The sequence below is a fragment of the Pituophis catenifer genome, unplaced genomic scaffold (genome assembly GCF_029215685.1).
Source record: "Pituophis catenifer annectens isolate HBS135680 unplaced genomic scaffold, rPitCat1.0.hap2 SCAF_1, whole genome shotgun sequence".
Taxonomy (NCBI): Eukaryota; Metazoa; Chordata; class Lepidosauria; order Squamata; family Colubridae; genus Pituophis; species Pituophis catenifer.
The window spans coordinates 297744719-297761235 of NW_027256881.1; the positions used below are offsets into that span (position 1 = coordinate 297744719).

The 16517-nt window shown below is 39.6% G+C and overlaps 1 protein-coding gene across 1 annotated transcript; it reads right to left on the reverse strand.

The window, feature by feature from the left end:
* Nucleotides 1-4834: 4834 nt before the first annotated feature.
* PGF (placental growth factor) lies at nt 4835-15250 on the reverse strand. The gene is made up of 6 exons (XM_070931411.1): nt 15085-15250; nt 10836-10878; nt 9131-9327; nt 7279-7355; nt 4986-5015; nt 4835-4895 (listed from the first exon to the last, which is right to left on the reverse strand). Exons 1-6 carry the CDS (start codon nt 15139-15141, stop codon nt 4835-4837), a joined length of 465 nt encoding a protein of 154 aa, XP_070787512.1. The 5' UTR covers nt 15142-15250.
* Nucleotides 15251-16517: the final 1267 nt, after the last annotated feature.

Here is a 16517-nt window from a genome sequence, read left to right on the forward strand (position 1 = left end):
GAAACTCATATCATGGATTATTTTGGGTACCCATTGCTACAACTTTAAACCCAAGAAATATTTAGTAAATACTGTGAGATTTTACTTGAAAATTCGAAAAAAAAATCATAGGGGAAATTTCCTATCCAGAAGGAAAAAAGATGCCAACCACAGAAAGTAGCAAAAAAAATCATGTCTTATAGTTCCTATCCTAACAACAATATCAGTGGTGGGATTCAGCTGGTTCTGTCCAGATCGCGCAAACTGGTAGCGACTGCAGGAGGCTCCGCCCACCCATCCAGACATAATGTGCAACTAGTGTGCATGTGCAGAAGGCTGGTAGGGAAGGTGAGTGAATCCCACCTCTGAACAATATCCTGTATGAAATTTCTGCATTCTTATGCAGATGGGTAAGAAGTTTCCTTCAGGTTTGGAACTCTCTATCAAGCACAAAGCTATATTCCAGATCAAGAATTCAGACAATCTAAATAGATAGCCAATCGAAACAACTGAATTGTTGACATCTCTAAGACTCTCTAGTCAGTGAAATTACAAGACAGAAAATAATTGCCTAAAAAGAAAAATTTGGCAACCTCTCACAAGATATTTATCTGGTTATCATTACTACAATAAAAAAAGCATTCCAAGAGGCATGCTGCATTTATTTTTACAAGTTTCCTAGTCTATCACACTCACATTGTTTTGAATTATTTGCCTCAAGTCACATAGGAAGCATGCTGGCCGCCTTCTTTAACAGCCCAACATATTGGATTGTGCTTTCTTTATCTCTGGTATATCATTCAGCAATTCAGAAGGATCACAACTGGAATTTATCTCTCATACATCCAGAGAAGACAAGTTCTTTTTCAGAAGAGGAACTAGGGTGAGCCAATAAAAATATTTTCAGAATCTGCATTTGGGTTTTGACTATAAAGCGATTTTATTTAGAATCATTTATTTGGAATGTTGTTGCACTGCATTGACTGAAAAAGCAGGAACTCATGTGCTATTTTACTACACAAAAGAAAATATTTCAAACCAGGAGGACCAAGAATATGTTGCCATTAAGTTACTATGATATAAGAAGCAATATACTTCATTGGGTTAAATTAATGGTCTATTTAGTTCGCTTTCCTTTCATGGATGTTGTCGAATATAACAGTTCACAAATGTAGAATCTCGGGAAAATTCCACCTTGTTTTCATATGAATCAGTAACAGCTGTAGGTACAGGAATAATGAAGACATAATGACGCTTGCTTGTTCTTTCTTGACCAGCAATTACTATTTCCCATTCACCTATTTCAGTTTGAGTTCACTCACACTACACAGACATACATAGCATCTCATAGCAAATTATTGCAAAAGTTGCATGCAAAAGGTATGCCATTATACTTTTTATAAACTTCTTATATTTCAATTTCACACCTTTCCCATCATTCGAGTTCTTAACTTACACTTCACAATTTTCTTCCATGTTTATTCAAACCTCAAGAAATTTATATAAGATGGGCATAATACCTGTCTTTATCTGTTCTTTTTGTTATCTGTGCTTTTTGGATAGCCACAGTCTCTAAAACTCTTTTCCATAAATTGGAAAACCTAATTTAAAATCTAGCAGTGATCTTGTACACTTTCTTGCAATTATTAAGGTTAGCACTTATATCTCAGGATAAAACAAGACCTATTTCTGTGTTCAGTTGCACTATCATTTTAAAGCTCACAGGAACTTACGGTACTTTTCTTTTAGGACTGATTGTGAACCTGCACTATTTTACAATGAGATGGACAGGCAGGAATATATTATTATAACAGTAACAGAGTTGGAAGGGACTTTGGAGGTCATCTAGTCCAACCCCTTGCTCATGCAGGATACCTGTACTAGGGATTCAAACCGCCAAACTGCCAACCTTTCTGATCGACAAGCTCAGTGTCTTAGCCACCGAGCCATCTAGTCAGGTAATTAGTTGCTTGATCCTGCTTAAATCAGTTATGGGGTTGTCTACAATGTGGCTGACCAGAGAATTTACCTACTTTGTGAACTGTTTTTTTTTTCAACAACCGTCCTCCCTCACCACCACTAAACCAGTTATACAAGTAGTTCTTGACTTACAACCGTTTATTTAATGACCGCTCAAAGTTACAATGGCACTGAAAAAAGTGAAATGATCATTTTTCACACTTGTGACTGTTGCAGCATCCCCATGGTTACGTGGTCAGAATTTGGAAGCTTGGCAATTGGCATGTATTTATGAGGGTTGCAGCATCCTGGGGTCATGTGATCACCTTTTTTTTGAAACCTTTTAACAAGCAAAGTCAACGGGGAAGCCAGATTCATTTAACAACCGTGTTACTAACTTCACCACTGTAGCAATTCATTGAACAACTGTGGCAAGAAAGGTTGTAAAATGGGGCAAAACTCACTTCACAAATGTCTTGCTTAGCAGTGGAAATGTTGGTTTCCATTGTGGTCGCAAACTGAGGACTACATGTATGAACAAAATCCAGTACACTGATAAGCAGTTACTATGATTTCCACTGTAAGATATGCAGAAGAGCTAGCAAAACATGTCAAGCACAACATTATATTTTCTTGAGAAAAAATATTTTGTGGGGATATTCCAGAACTAATTTTCCTAGGGGAATAAAGGCCTACATGTACACTAAGTTGGCAGTAACTTGAGCAGGAACCACAATCTCTGTGCTCCCTATTTCCTTGCCTAGGGCTCTGATTTCTAAAATGCTGACTTCTACAATCTTACTTGACAAGGAGTTTTAGCTCTTATTTATCAAGGTTAATTTGTTGTTTTAGACATCTTTTATAGGAAGGAGTGTACTCCAGATATTAACCCTGGTGAAAAACAAGACTTAAACAAGGATTGGCAAAGTGTAGCTCAAACTTTTCATTTCTCAATTCCCAACTGAGAGATAATATCCAGAAAAAATCCAGGAGGAAGTATTCGCATTTGTCTTAATAGTTTAAGTTCTCCAAACTCCAAATATTTAAAACATAAACCAGCTGCTCTTTTCTTGTATTTCCATTTTACTCTCAATTCTGCAGAAATCAGAGTGAAATATTAGCTCTGTATAGACAGGAAATGGACTGAGATAAACAGGTCTTCACTTGATCCTGGGGCAGTCCTCTGATGCAATTATAAATATATAAAAAAACATCTCCTTCAGAATGTCCTGACATATTCTCACTGGGATGTTGTCTTTACTCCTCCCTTTTTGCTCTGGCACTTCAAGTGAGCAAGCTGTTACCAGACCCCTGAATTCATCAGTCAAAATTGTAATTGCAGAGGAATGTTGAAGAGGATTTAGCATTTAAAAAGAGGCATTGTGGCACTGCCCTTGGCTGAGAAAGCAACAACTATCATCAAATGGTACACCTGGAAAGGAAGCACAGAAGAGGCTCAGCACCAAATAAATAAACACCCAAAAATGTTAACATGGAAAATGGGCAGCTAGAACTACATTTCCTACCCTATGTGCAAACTCTGGTTTCTGCTCTGCCATAATAAATGCATTATGACAGAAGGTGGATTTATGCTAATAGCTACATTAAAAATCTAAAATGAAAACAAAGATACAGAAAATAAAATTACATTCCACTGTGTGTAAAACCTCTGTGAATTTCTCCTATTGGTTGAATTCTTCTTTAAGCTGCAAACATTAGTTTATTATTCCAAAGTAAACTTCTAAGGAATACATTTAGGTTCAATCTTAAAACATTGTAGCACAATGTTTTTATGTTGACAATCTCAAAACAGAATTATTTTTCCCCTTCAAAAGAACAAGGCAAAACTATTTGCCATAGAATATGGCAATTACAGGTAGTCCTTGACATACAACTACAATCTTGGTCATTGAATAAAGTGATTATTAAGTAAATAGCCCACATGACTGCTTCACTCAATGATCACAATCCTGGCTCTTCCAGTTGTGATCATTAACAATCATGTGAATTGTTCTGCAGACAGAGTGAAAGAACTGCCTGCTGAAGGAAGGGAACTCCTGGGATGTAGAAATGGACTCCAGGTTCCCCCTCCCACCTGTGCATGGAAAGGAACTCCTGCATTGGGCTGGAGAAACAAATCTCAGATCTTAAATATTCACACTTAATTTCTCCTGCTGGCCACATGAGTTCTTCTCTCCATGGAAGAACATTTCTATGCTGAACTGGAGAAACACAAACTGGATCTTTGGAATCTGAGCTTTGTTTCTCTAGCCAAGCACAGATCTGAGCTCTGTTCCTGCACTCTGCCACAGGCAGATTCTGAAGAATCAAGTTTCATTTCTCCAGCCCAACATTGGAATTTCCCCCCTTGCCCTCTGTGTGTGGACATTCATTGGTTCTGCACCTTCCTTAAAACTAATTGTCTGTAAATTAAGCTATTCCTTTTTTTTTTATTTGGTTGCAGGTGTTACTATACAACATTTGTTTAGTTAGCACCATGTTTATGCTCACTCATTCATTAGCTACTATGGCGCTAAATAGCCACTCATTCAGATCGTTTGACAGAAGCATTATCTAAGTAGCCATGAAAAAAAAGAGTACAGAGAAGAGCAAAAAAAAGCTATGGCTGCCTAGTCAGACTCTTACCATCGGCCAAAAAAAAAAAAAAAATCAGAATCAGAGAATGGGGAAATGGGTGCAGCTGAATCCACACTGATGCAATACTTATTTATAAAGATGAGCTTTCCAGACCAACAAGATTCCCCCCCACCCCCACTGGCTTTGCATGGTCCAGAAGCCAAATCAGGTACTGATGGAAGGAAAGATAGTCTCTGCTTATGACTCACACACCATAGTATTCTTTTTCCTCTCCCTGCTGTTGATACTCACATAGAGATCAATTTTTGGGTCTCTGCTTTGCCCGCTTCTTCTTGCTGCGTCCCTTGAGTCTCCTCCTCCTTTTGGAGGAAAGGTGGGGAAAAGAGTGGATGGGAGATAAGACATTGCAGAGAGTCCCAGCCTCCAGAATCTTTAGTAATGCCACTTACCTCCCTGACTTCAGAGCATCTTGTCGGGGCCTGGCGGAACAGAATTAGTCACTTTTAGCATATGGTGAGGTCTGCCACATACATACAGAGCACCTTGAAGACGTGATGCTACAGACCCAGTCAAGGGAAAGGGCAGATTCTTAAAAGAGTGTCCCACAGCCCTTGCTCCGTAAATATAGTTCATGCTACACTGTCTTTACCATCGTGCTGGCTGTGTGCTAGATGATTCAGAAATCTCCAGCAACTTTGATAATGGCAACAGTGGACAGAAAGGCTGAAATCTAGAGCAGAAATAGGGAAGATTTTGACATTTTCTAAGAAGACCAGAACTACAATAACATCACTCAAGAAGGCAGGTCAGCATTTTCTGATTTTTACTGGGGTTCTTCTTTATCAACTTCTATTCAACCTCCTTAAGCCTTCTCTTGCAATGAGAAAGAGAAAATCCTGTTTATTTTCAACAAGAGTAATTAGAGAAGGCTCTAAGGGATCCCTCCCTCCCAAAGCCTCAAGTATAACAAGACTTTGTTTGTTCAGCCCGCTTCAGAGTAATAAATGAAGTGTGAGATGACATGTCTGGAGCCGGATATGTCAGATTTATAATGGGTCTTCCAGGAATCCCAACAAATGCCTAATAATGCCACTCTGCAAAGAATTGCCTTATATACTGTAGGAAGATTATATCTTCATAAGAAATTCAAAGGTGTGGGGGGAAGGATTTTAGGGGGGAAAAGCATCCAAACAATGAAAGTTTCAAAAGAGACAAAGAAGGCATATAGCATGATCATCAGAAGATAAGAAGAATTAATAGTGCATATCAGTACCCATATATAACTATGAGTTCTTCCATTCTGGGTAGTTCTAGAGCTGTGCTTCTCAACTTCGATAACTTTAAGATGTGTGAACTTCAACTCCCCATAGCTAGCTAAGGAATTATGGGAGTTGAAGTCCACACATCTTAAAGTTGCAAGTTGAGAAACACTGTTCTAGAGGTTTGATCAACTTGATGCATAATTATTTTTGAATGCCAGAACATGAGCAGGACACAAGCTGTTCCTTCCTTCCTTCCTTTAGCAAAGATGAGATATCTGTAAAAGTCCCAAATGTCATGGAGAACAGCTGAATTGGAACAGCTGCTACCTCTGCCATATTTCATCGCATGGTGTCCAATTTATTAAGCAACAAGCATGCATGATATTTGCAGGACTGTCTACATACTGATCTTCTACTGGAACACAGAAAATACACAGAATGTAGCACTTGGTACTGAATTCAGTTCTTGAGTACTTTGCCTTAATTCTTTTTTTAGTTTGTTTTTTTTTAAAAAAAAAAACACATTCCTAAACTGTTTAGCAGAATTATGAAAACGTTTTTATCCAATTCAGATTAATTTTGTTTGCACACTAAACTCTAATGACTTTAAGGAATGGCAGAGTAAGAGATTTAATGATCCTGCCAGGCTTAGTTCCAATGGAACCAACAAAATCTTCTTTCTGAAAAATCATATAAAGACCAACTGAGAATTGCATATTTGAGCTCATGAAGCAAAGAAAGAAATAAGTCAACACTTTGATCTCTCGGAAATCTTAATTTAATCTTACAACTGCTGATTTGGATATGGGAAAAATAAAATTAGGTTTTGAAGAACCCAGTGAAAATATATTTCTTTTAATACAGAGGATGAAATATGGTGGGGATTGGTAAATCTTATTAACATGATGTCAGCCAAAACACTGCCCCAATTAGAGTAACTGTGAGCAGGATTTATTTCAGAACAATGATGTATATCTGGGTGATCTGTTATAAACCTGAAGTCAAGTTTCTGACTCTAAATTAGTTAACATTAACAATACAAAAGTTTCTTTTTTCTCTCTTACACCATGATTATAGGAAAAGCATCTCTAATGGAAAACCTGATGTTTGTATGAACGGAGAGATAAGCTTGATACTGGTGCTAATCACAAAACCATATATATGTTTTTAAATTTATAACAGTTATTTACACAGCTTCAGTTGCTGGAGTTGTGTTCCAATAAAAACTTGACCCTGTGAATCTAAAGTCTACCATTCTCTAATGCAATTCATGTGCATTCATGTGCATTCATGTGCATAATGTCATGTGACATTAACAGGAAGTCTGAAGTACCAGTTTCTGAAATATAATAGCAAAGACCTCAACGAAGAGGCAGATTCTCAAGAAGGGTTTATTAAAAGCCTGCTTTCCCTTGTTCCCTAATCTGGACACTGTGAAGCACCAGATGCACTTACCAAAAGCCACAGCAAAGTTGCTCACCTGCATTCACATTTCCTGTGTTCAGTAAATGACAACTCCACGACGGGTAACTGATTCTCTGGGTTGATCTTCTTGAGCTGAAAGGGTAAAATCTAAGTAATTTGTTGAGCATCTTTATCTCTTTTCACTTCTCCCACTTGGCCAAAGAGCAGTTTTTTAAAGTATGACTCTGTTCCCCAGAGCCATAGATTAACGAAGAACAATGTGTTTTTCTTTCACAATCAAAGAGAAGGTTTCTTGGCCACCTGTAGCTATTGGCCAGACAAGACAACGTGTTAAAAACAATTTGTGCATGTAAATAGTGGTATGCTGAGAAATATTTAATAACCAGCTCCATTGGCTCCCACTGCTACCATTCCACCACGGAACAGCTGATTGGTACACAAGGCATCAAGGCTCAGCTCTGCTCTTATCCCATAAAATTCCAGAACAATCAGCTCTCACAAGCCAGCACACCATTCCAAGTACTCCATTACATATGGAGCCATGTGATGTATCTGAGCTTTATTTTTAAAAATAACAACCCATGAGGAACAATAATAAGCAGAATTTGGGCAATGTTGGGATATTTGTTTTTAACTTCTTTTCATGCTATTTTCCAATGGGGCAAATAGTTATTTAGTTAAACATTGGATAACTCTTCTAGGTAAGTAGCAGACTCGGGGAAAGCAATTCTTACCATAAGGCAGATAGGACTCACCACATCTCCATGCCTTCTACAGGCAGTCCTTGCTCACCAACTGCCTTGTTTAGTAACTGTTCAAAGTTACAGTGATTGGGGGAGAGAAAATCACTTCCAATCCTTGCATTTATGTCTGTTGCATAGTCCTGCGGTCATGTGATTGCTATTCAAGTGCTTTGTGACTTGTGTGCATTACAACTGTCACAGCAGCCCACGATCACATGATCATCATTTGCCAGCTTCACAACTGGCTTCCAACAAGCAGAATTAATGCAAAACACAGAAGTGAAGTTATAAATCATGACCATGTGATCTCTCTACCTTAAGGACTGCTGGTCTTAATGAGATAATTGCTGGTCCCAATTGTAGTTGGTAAGCTAGGATTACCTATGTTGTCCCAATTTTATATAAACAGACACACATATCCTTAAAGTAAAAAGAATACTATACAAATTCATACATAAATGTAAATGTATCATCCAGTCTGGTTCTAAGGCAATTCCTTCATCTGATTCCATGGCAGAACTGCCTTTGTATGTCTTAAGACAACATTTCTCAGCCTCAGCAATCTTAAGATGTGTGGACTTCATCTTCCAGAATTCCTCAGGCAGCATATTAGCTGAGCAATTCTGGGAATTGAAGCAGGGGTGAAATCCAGCAGGTTCTGACAGGTTCTGGAGAACTGGCAGCGGAAATTTTGAACAGTTCGGAGAACCGGTAGCAGAAATTTTGAGTAGTTTGGAGAACCGGCAAATACCACCTCTGGCTGGCCGCAGAGTGGGGTGGGAATGGAGATTTTGCAGTATCCTTCCCCTGCCACGCCCAACATGCCACGCCCAACATGCCACACCACACCCACCAAGCCACGCCCACAGAACTGATAGTAAAAAAAATTGGATTTCACCACTAAACTGAAGTATACCATCTAACTGTCCTACACAATGGAGCTGTAGAGTTTTGAAAAGATGGGAAAATAATATACAGCTTTTAACCAAAATATTAAGAACAGCTCCAGTTCTATGGGAACCTCAGCAGTGAACATTAGCTTCTTGGAAGCAAACTCTGAACTGCATTTCCATGAAACAAGCAAGCATTGACAGCTAACTGCAGAGAAAGTGAGGAAGTGACCCTGTGCTCCAGGATAAATGGAACTATAGTGTTCTCACCTACCTCCATAGTGATATTGGCCAGTTCCACTGGGACACATTGCAGTGCCTCATCTCTACAACATCCACAACAGCGACGCAAAGAAACACAGGACGGTTTGAACACGTGCTCCACTTCATGTGGGTATTCTGATACAACACTGACCAGTTTCTCCAAGGGCTGGCAGGAGCTGCGATTCCAAACATCAAAAAAGGATACCACTAAAAAAAGAAAAGAAGTATAAAAGTAAAGTATTTAGTTGCCAGTTTTTTTATATATCCATTGCAGAAAGTGCACATAGGAAGCCATTGTATCTCTCTCTTGTACGTTTGTCAGAGAGCATCAGAATATTGTGTCCAGTTCTGGGCACATTTTAGGAAAGATTTTGACAAGCTGGAGTGTCTCCAGAGAACAGCAATCCAAAAGACAGGGAATCTGGAAGGAAAAAATCTTTGGAGAACATCTGGAGGCGGTGCGTAGGTGTAGGCTGGAGAAAAGACTGTGGGAAGACTTGATAACTGCTTCAAATGTGTAAAGAACTATTATGTAGAAGATGAGACATAATTTTTCAGGGTTGTTCCAAAGAAGAAGACAAAAATAATGGGCTTAAATTACATGGGTGTAGGTTTTAGTCAAACATCTGGAAAAACATTCAATTGGCAAGAGCTGTGCAACAAGACTTCCTTCGGAGATGGTAGGGTCTTCATTGCTGAAAAGCTTTAAACAGAGGCTGGAGAGTCACCTGCTGGGAATACTATAGATTCCTGCACTTTGCAGGGAATTAAACAAGATGTTCTCCAACATCCTTTCCACACCTTCCATCTTATGACTGTAGGAAGTTGCCTTGCCTCTGTTTTAGCACTATCTCCCTCGAGGCTAGTAACATGTCACTCATGAGTTCTAGAGATCCAATGTCCCTTAAAAATGATGCCTACAACCTCACAGGTTAAATTGCAATCATTTTGAGAGTCCAATCAAAATTCCTCCAAAAATGGAGGAAATACTGAAAAATTTCAGAGCTTTTATGAGATCTCACTCCCCGACCTCACCCAACATACTTTTTTTGAAAGGTAAGAATCATTACTCATTGCACAATGATGTCTGCCAAGTAAAAAATAAATAAATAAAATACTAGATTTGCATCTACTGAATAGCCATGGTTCTTCAAGATGTAGAATAAAAGTCTTTTCCATTAATACTTTGAACCTTAGTCATTTAACTGGAAATTGTGGACTAATACAAGATCGATTATATTAAAAGTAACAATAAACTGATTTTTTGTAAGATTTAGCAAGATTAAAAAAATATACGAGCAGTATTTGCTGGGAATTGAAAATTATTGGAATTGTGGAAAACGGAAGAAAATCTTGCACTGTGTTCATATTGCTTTTCCCCAAAGAAAATGCTAGTTAAACCATAGCGTTTTCCCTTCTTTATTAAATCAATTTCTACAGATTTCAACTATTTCAGACCATATAATCTAAATAAACAAAGTAGTAATTGAAAAAGGGAAAGGAAAAACTTGGATTGTAACACAAGAAGTTACAATCAAGAGTGAAGAGATTCTCAAAAAGGGTGGAGGGTTTTTAAAAGAAATCCAAAGGGTAGCATCAGAGTGCATAAACAGCCTCCAAGACTCTTCCCATTATAGATTAGACAGGCAGACAGAAATATATAGTCCAAATCCACACTATAAGAAAAGGTCATGCTTCACATGTTTCATACTCACCTGCTCTATCAGTAGTGCTGTTCTGAAGAATCACGTCTTTCTTCTGGGAATAGAAGGGGAAAGGGAGAAAGGTCATTTTCCTAATACATTCCAGACATAAAAAGGTAGGAAGGCTGACATAACATGCCCCACAACCCTTCTCCAAGTTGTTTGGGAACTATAACAACCAAACTTTTAATTACAAATGGCTTACAGGTGAGAATCCTGGGAGTAGCAAACTCCGTGTCTACAAAACTGAATTCAGAGATATGTGACAATCTTGTTATTTCATTAAACAAATGATGACACAAGGGAAGTGTCCACTAACTTCATCTCAGGGTTTGCTAGAGTTCAAACACTGATTCATCCATTAACAACAAGGAGAGGTCTACCTATGGTTTGGTAAAAGATCTAAAAGTAAAGACAATGTCTTCCAAAGTTCTGGTAAACTCATTCCAGCAGAAAATAAGGGTAGGAAGAATGATCCTTGTCATACTCTTTTTACTTACTTTTATGTTTTCCCTCTTGAGAAGGAATTCATCCCTAGCAGCAAACATTTCTCTAAATACTGGGAATGGATTTTCAGAAAAGGATTCATTCGACCCACAGGCTGAGTCCCAACATACCCATGGAAAATTGCTTTTTAACATATTATCAAGATCGAAGAAAAAGGGTCCTAGACTTTTCTAGAATAGATGTAAGGGGGTTTCTGAGACTGTACCTCCCACTCTAAAATCAAATCTTTCCGCCTTCAGAGTGGAAGATTTAAAATACTCTATGGGTTTATTGGATGCCTTTTGGAGATTAGTTAAAATATGGATGGGGAGATGGTAGCAAAAGTTGCCAGATCAGATCACCCTGATTTATTTATTTGTTTTGGAAAATTTATATAGCCGCCTACTCGCTCACGGCGACTCTAGGCTGCTTACAGAAAATAAAACACAATATAGGTAAAATATAAATAATAAAATAATAACCACTACCCCCTGCCGCCCCCCCCCCCAGTGGCAACAAACACTCATATCAGTGATTTAATGGGCTCCAACCCACTCTGGGTTTCCCCAGGCTTGCTGGGAAAACCACTCTTCCGAAAGAGTGTCAGAATGGGGGCCCATCTAATTTCTGGAGGGATGATGTTCCAGAGGCAGGGAGCCACCACGGTGAAGGCCCTTCTTCTGGGTCCCACCCGGTGTGTACCTCCTTAGGATCGGGATCAACATTCCTTGCCTCCCCACTTTAGTGGGTTGGGTGGATGTGACCAGCAAGAGACGGTCCCTCAGATAACCTGATCCCAAGACATGATGAGCTTTAAAGGTGATAATCAGCACCTTGAATTGCACCCAGAAGCAAATCGTCAACCAATGCCGCTCCCACAGGAGTAGTAACAAATATGCACACAAATATGCACAAAATCATGCAGGCCGCCGCGTTTTGAACCAAATGGAGCTTCTGGATGCTTTTCAAAAGTAGAGTGTATTGCAATAGTCAAGATGTATAGCAGAATTCTACTTGGGTTTGTAATCTGATTGAATATTCTAAAACTATTTACTGTCTCAAATGTGAAATAAGGATGCTGTTCCCTTGCCAGAATAGAAATAAGTTTTAACTACTAGTCAGATTCATTTCTGTGTATGCAGTTGTCCTTTCATGAGAAACAGCAAAATGTCTTGAGTTAGCCCTGGCATATACATACATAGAAGAAGAGAAAATTACTACCCAATCAAATATAGAAGAAAACTTTTAGATTCAGCATCTGTCATGTCTAAGTCATCTTGCTATGATTCATTTGATGGTGTTATCCATTCTTGCAGTTCCCAACTTTGTATTAGAAACACAAGGTGTCAGTCTAACACACAGTTTCCAATATCTGGCCATGCTAACATTTATATAAGGTGGAGGATGATTTGAAGAGTCCTTAATGATTAAATGGAATGGGGGGGAAAAGAAGAGAAAGGGATAAAATAGAATTAAATGCTAGAAATGCAGCTTGGTAGTCCTAAAATTAGGCATGAAAATAGCAATATGAAAAGAGTATGGTAAAAGAAAAACATACTTTGGATAAGCGTCTACATACAGAAAGATGAATTTTTCCCAAATTTTATTCAGTCAGCTAATGAATTTGATTGTTATTACTTTGAAGTAACTCATACTAATTCATACCAATGTGCACTAAGAAATGCTTACATAAGCACAAACAGCTGTATATAGTTGAAGTTTAATAATTTGATGCCCTGAATAAAAATGAAAAATGATCAGTCATTTGCAGTAAATAACAAAGGTTGACAGAAATAATCCATCACTACCTGTTTTATATACATTATATTGTTTTAGTCCGAGAATAAATCTGTAGATTGTTTGTATATATTAAGTAGTACTCTGGATGGGTTAGCCATCCAGTATTCCTGCAATTGAAAGTTTCTGCAGTCAACTAAAGTTTGACCCAACAAATGATTGTACTGAGCTACTAAAATCTAATCTTCCTACTAGCTAATACCTGATACTACTTTTAGCACACGGGCTGAATTTATTCCAAACCTGACTCAGAAACTAATGGATTTTTTCGCAATCTGATGATGTCCAGATGCGCTAGATTACAATCTCCATGTTCTCAGTCTCTGTGACCAGGCCGGCTGGAATGTTGGAAACTGTAGTCTAACACCAGAGAGAGTGTTGAGCTGAAGAAAGCCAATCTAGTGTCAAAGAGCAGACCAAGGGCAGAAGGCGCCCAGTAAGAGTCATTTAAGTCATGCAGATGAGCCATTCCATCAGTTCTGCAGAAAAACGAGCCACCTCTTCTTCCTCAACTGCATTCAGCTCGTCATTAAGCAAACCAATTTTCTTAATTTTCTTTTTTCCTTCCCTCCTTCCCTTTTCGTATTGTATTATGCCTGATGTAGAACCCAGTAAGTAGGATCAAACCAGGTTATCTGGTAGGAGATCAACTAGAAATGTCAGGGCTGTAAACTGTCCTGGGGAGTAACAATAAAATAAAGGCAGCAACGGCAAATCACTTCTATATCGTTGCCATGAAAACAGCATGGATGTGTCCATGTAGGTATCAGGAGTCTAATTCAACTTGAAAAAAGTTTTATTTTTTTATCATGTCTACTAGATAGTAAAGCTATGAATACCCCCACCCCACCCCTCTCCACTCACGTAACTCTCTTTTATTTTTTAGAGCACTTCTTTCAAATCAATTTGTGTAGCATACACAAGCCTATTCGGGAAAACTCTTTACCCTGTGGTGCTTTTAGCCAGACTGTTCTTGACCTCAGTGACCTCATTGCACAGGATTCCCCTGGCTCCAATTGTCTGTGTGTGGACATAACAACTTTACAGATGAGTTAAAAAGAGATACTTGGGGAGATAGCAAACCATCAACTGCAGAACTGAAATAACTGAATTTCTCTTTTGCAAAAGCTTGAAAAACCTAAATAAAAAGAGAAAACCATGTTCTGTGCAGTAATATGGTCCTCGGATTATTGTATGGGTCTGGATCCTGCATTTCACTCATAAGAAACTGTAGAGGAGGTTGGAAAATAAAGCGTATCATGCTGTACCTCAGAATGATAAGGGCAATTAAAGAATGTTAACAAAACACTACTGAGTTTAAACTTGAAATTTGGTTCTCCATCAAGTTGTCCCCATATCTATAATCAAAATGACTGTATCAATGTTTTCTAAATTGAGTTGTGTTGGGAATTCCCTCTACCCCTTTTTCCAAGCTGGGGGATTCTACATCCTATTCTACCACATCAAGAGTTTTATCCAAGTCCCCCTTTCTGCTCTTCAGTGCTGAAGTTCTACCTTGCAGCTTCTGGGCACGTGCAGCTCTTACCCTTCTTCTACTAACTAAACACCTTTAACCACCCCCTACACAACTAGGCTTCCAGGTCAGATGACTTAAAACTACGCCCAGGAGGATGGGGAGTTTAATTTGTGTCTTGAGGTACCGCTCTTCATCTGTGAAACAATTCTGAGACCTGAGCAAAACGCTTCCGACGAGGTCCGTTCCCGTTTGGTTCTTCTCGTTTTAGTAAAGAAAGACAGCGCCGATCGCCAGGGATTTTTCGTTTCATCCTCTCCAGGGGACACAATCGTAAGTCCCTACCCCCAGATCAAGGAGAATGACACGGGAGAGCAGCGGATCCGGGCACCGCACGCCCAGCAGGCACACTGGGACGCGAAATAGCACCCCCACCCCCAAATCCGGACAGATCTAACCCGCCAAACGATTAATTAATTAGCCAGTTCCGAAAATTCACCTCACCTGAGCGCCCACCACATGCAGAGCAAGAGCTACCAGGAAACCTCGGAGAAGTTGCATCGCGGCCGCCAGCTCCTTCCACGACTGACGTCCACGATCAGTCAATAAAACTGGTATCCCTGCCGGCTTTGGGAAGCCTCTGTCTGGGACGAAGCCAAGGCGTCGAGCCGTCCGGCTCCTCCGCGTCGCTTCCGCGAAGAAGAGCCTCTGAATCAGGTACCAATCCCGCGCGCCGAGCGAGGAGCCGCTTCCAAGAGCCCGCCGCTCGCCTCGCTCCGCCCGAGGCTGCAGCGACTGGGGGGAGGGAGAGCGTGGGTCGCTCCTGTCGCCCCAGGCAGGGCCATGTGAAGGCTGCCCGCCTTCCTGCTCCTCCCACGGCCCCTGGCACTCCGCCCTCGCTCGCTCCCTGCCCTGCCGCTGGAGGGCGTTTCCGGTGGCCCGCCGGGATCGTTTGGCTGACTTAGCGGACGTGTTGGAAGAGGACTCTGTTGCGGGAAAGCCCGAGTGACTCCGCCGGAAAGGTCCAGGGTTGTTGAGTAACGGCTGCCTGCTCCGAGACACGCTCCCTGAGGGTGTTTTTTTCTTCTGAGCGTGAACTATAGCCTGGAGACTTACCAGGGAATTCCTGCTACTTGCCATTTATTGATTTTCACCTTCCCCTACCTGCCTTCCTCATGAGAGGTTCTTAGGCCAGGAGCCTTTCGATGCCTGAGGTGGAGAAATAGTAGCATCTGTTCACACCCCCAGACACACCCCTAGTGGAAGTGCATGTTATCTCATTAATCAAAGCACTTTTTCAGAATAAAAATACTTTTTTTTTATTTTAAAAACAAAACTTTATTAAACACATAAAAAGTAAAAGGTTATACCATGTATATACAAGATACATATGTTAATACAAACGACAATATATAAAAAGAAAAAGTGACTTTGGTCTCACGTCCATTATCTTATTAACGGTGCATATTTGTTAATTATTATTATCATACAGAATTTTACATTTACTCTCATTTCTACGAGTTATCCAATTATACCACCTATTCCACGCTATATAACCTTTTGAGTCTACCTTAACTGATCAACTGCCAACAGACCAATTGATAATCCAAAAGATCTATAATTGCGCGGAAATGGACAAACTAACATTTGAAATGAAGGATAAGGTGGACTCAAAAATACTTTTTAACCGTTTCTCTTTGTCCCTGATAGAAGAAAATTAAAAGGTGACAAAATAAATAATTACCATTTCCTGATATTTCAAGATAGCTAAAATCTAATCCCAAGTGGCTATTTTTATTCAGTTTTATATTCTGGCTGTCTCTGCTAAACAGAGGAAGAGGAGGAGGATGCAATAGGTTAGAACAATACTGTAGAGTACAAAGTATCATCCTTCAATTAGTACTGTGACTTAACAGGACAATGAAAGTATCAAGCAG

What these genes read in the sequence shown, in the direction of transcription:
- PGF (XM_070931411.1), bottom strand. Translation starts at nt 15,141, where the DNA reads ATGCAACTTCTCCGAGGTTTCCTGGTAGCTCTTGCTCTGCATGTGGTG. An exon ending in TGGCCAATATCACTATGGAG is followed by an intron (nt 7,356 to 9,130) that starts GTAGGTGAGAAC and finishes TTACCCTTTCAG; the next exon opens with CTCAAGAAGATCAACCCAGA. An exon ending in GATGCTCTGAAGTCAGGGAG is followed by an intron (nt 4,896 to 4,985) that starts GTAAGTGGCATT and finishes TTCCTCCAAAAG; the next exon opens with GAGGAGGAGACTCAAGGGAC.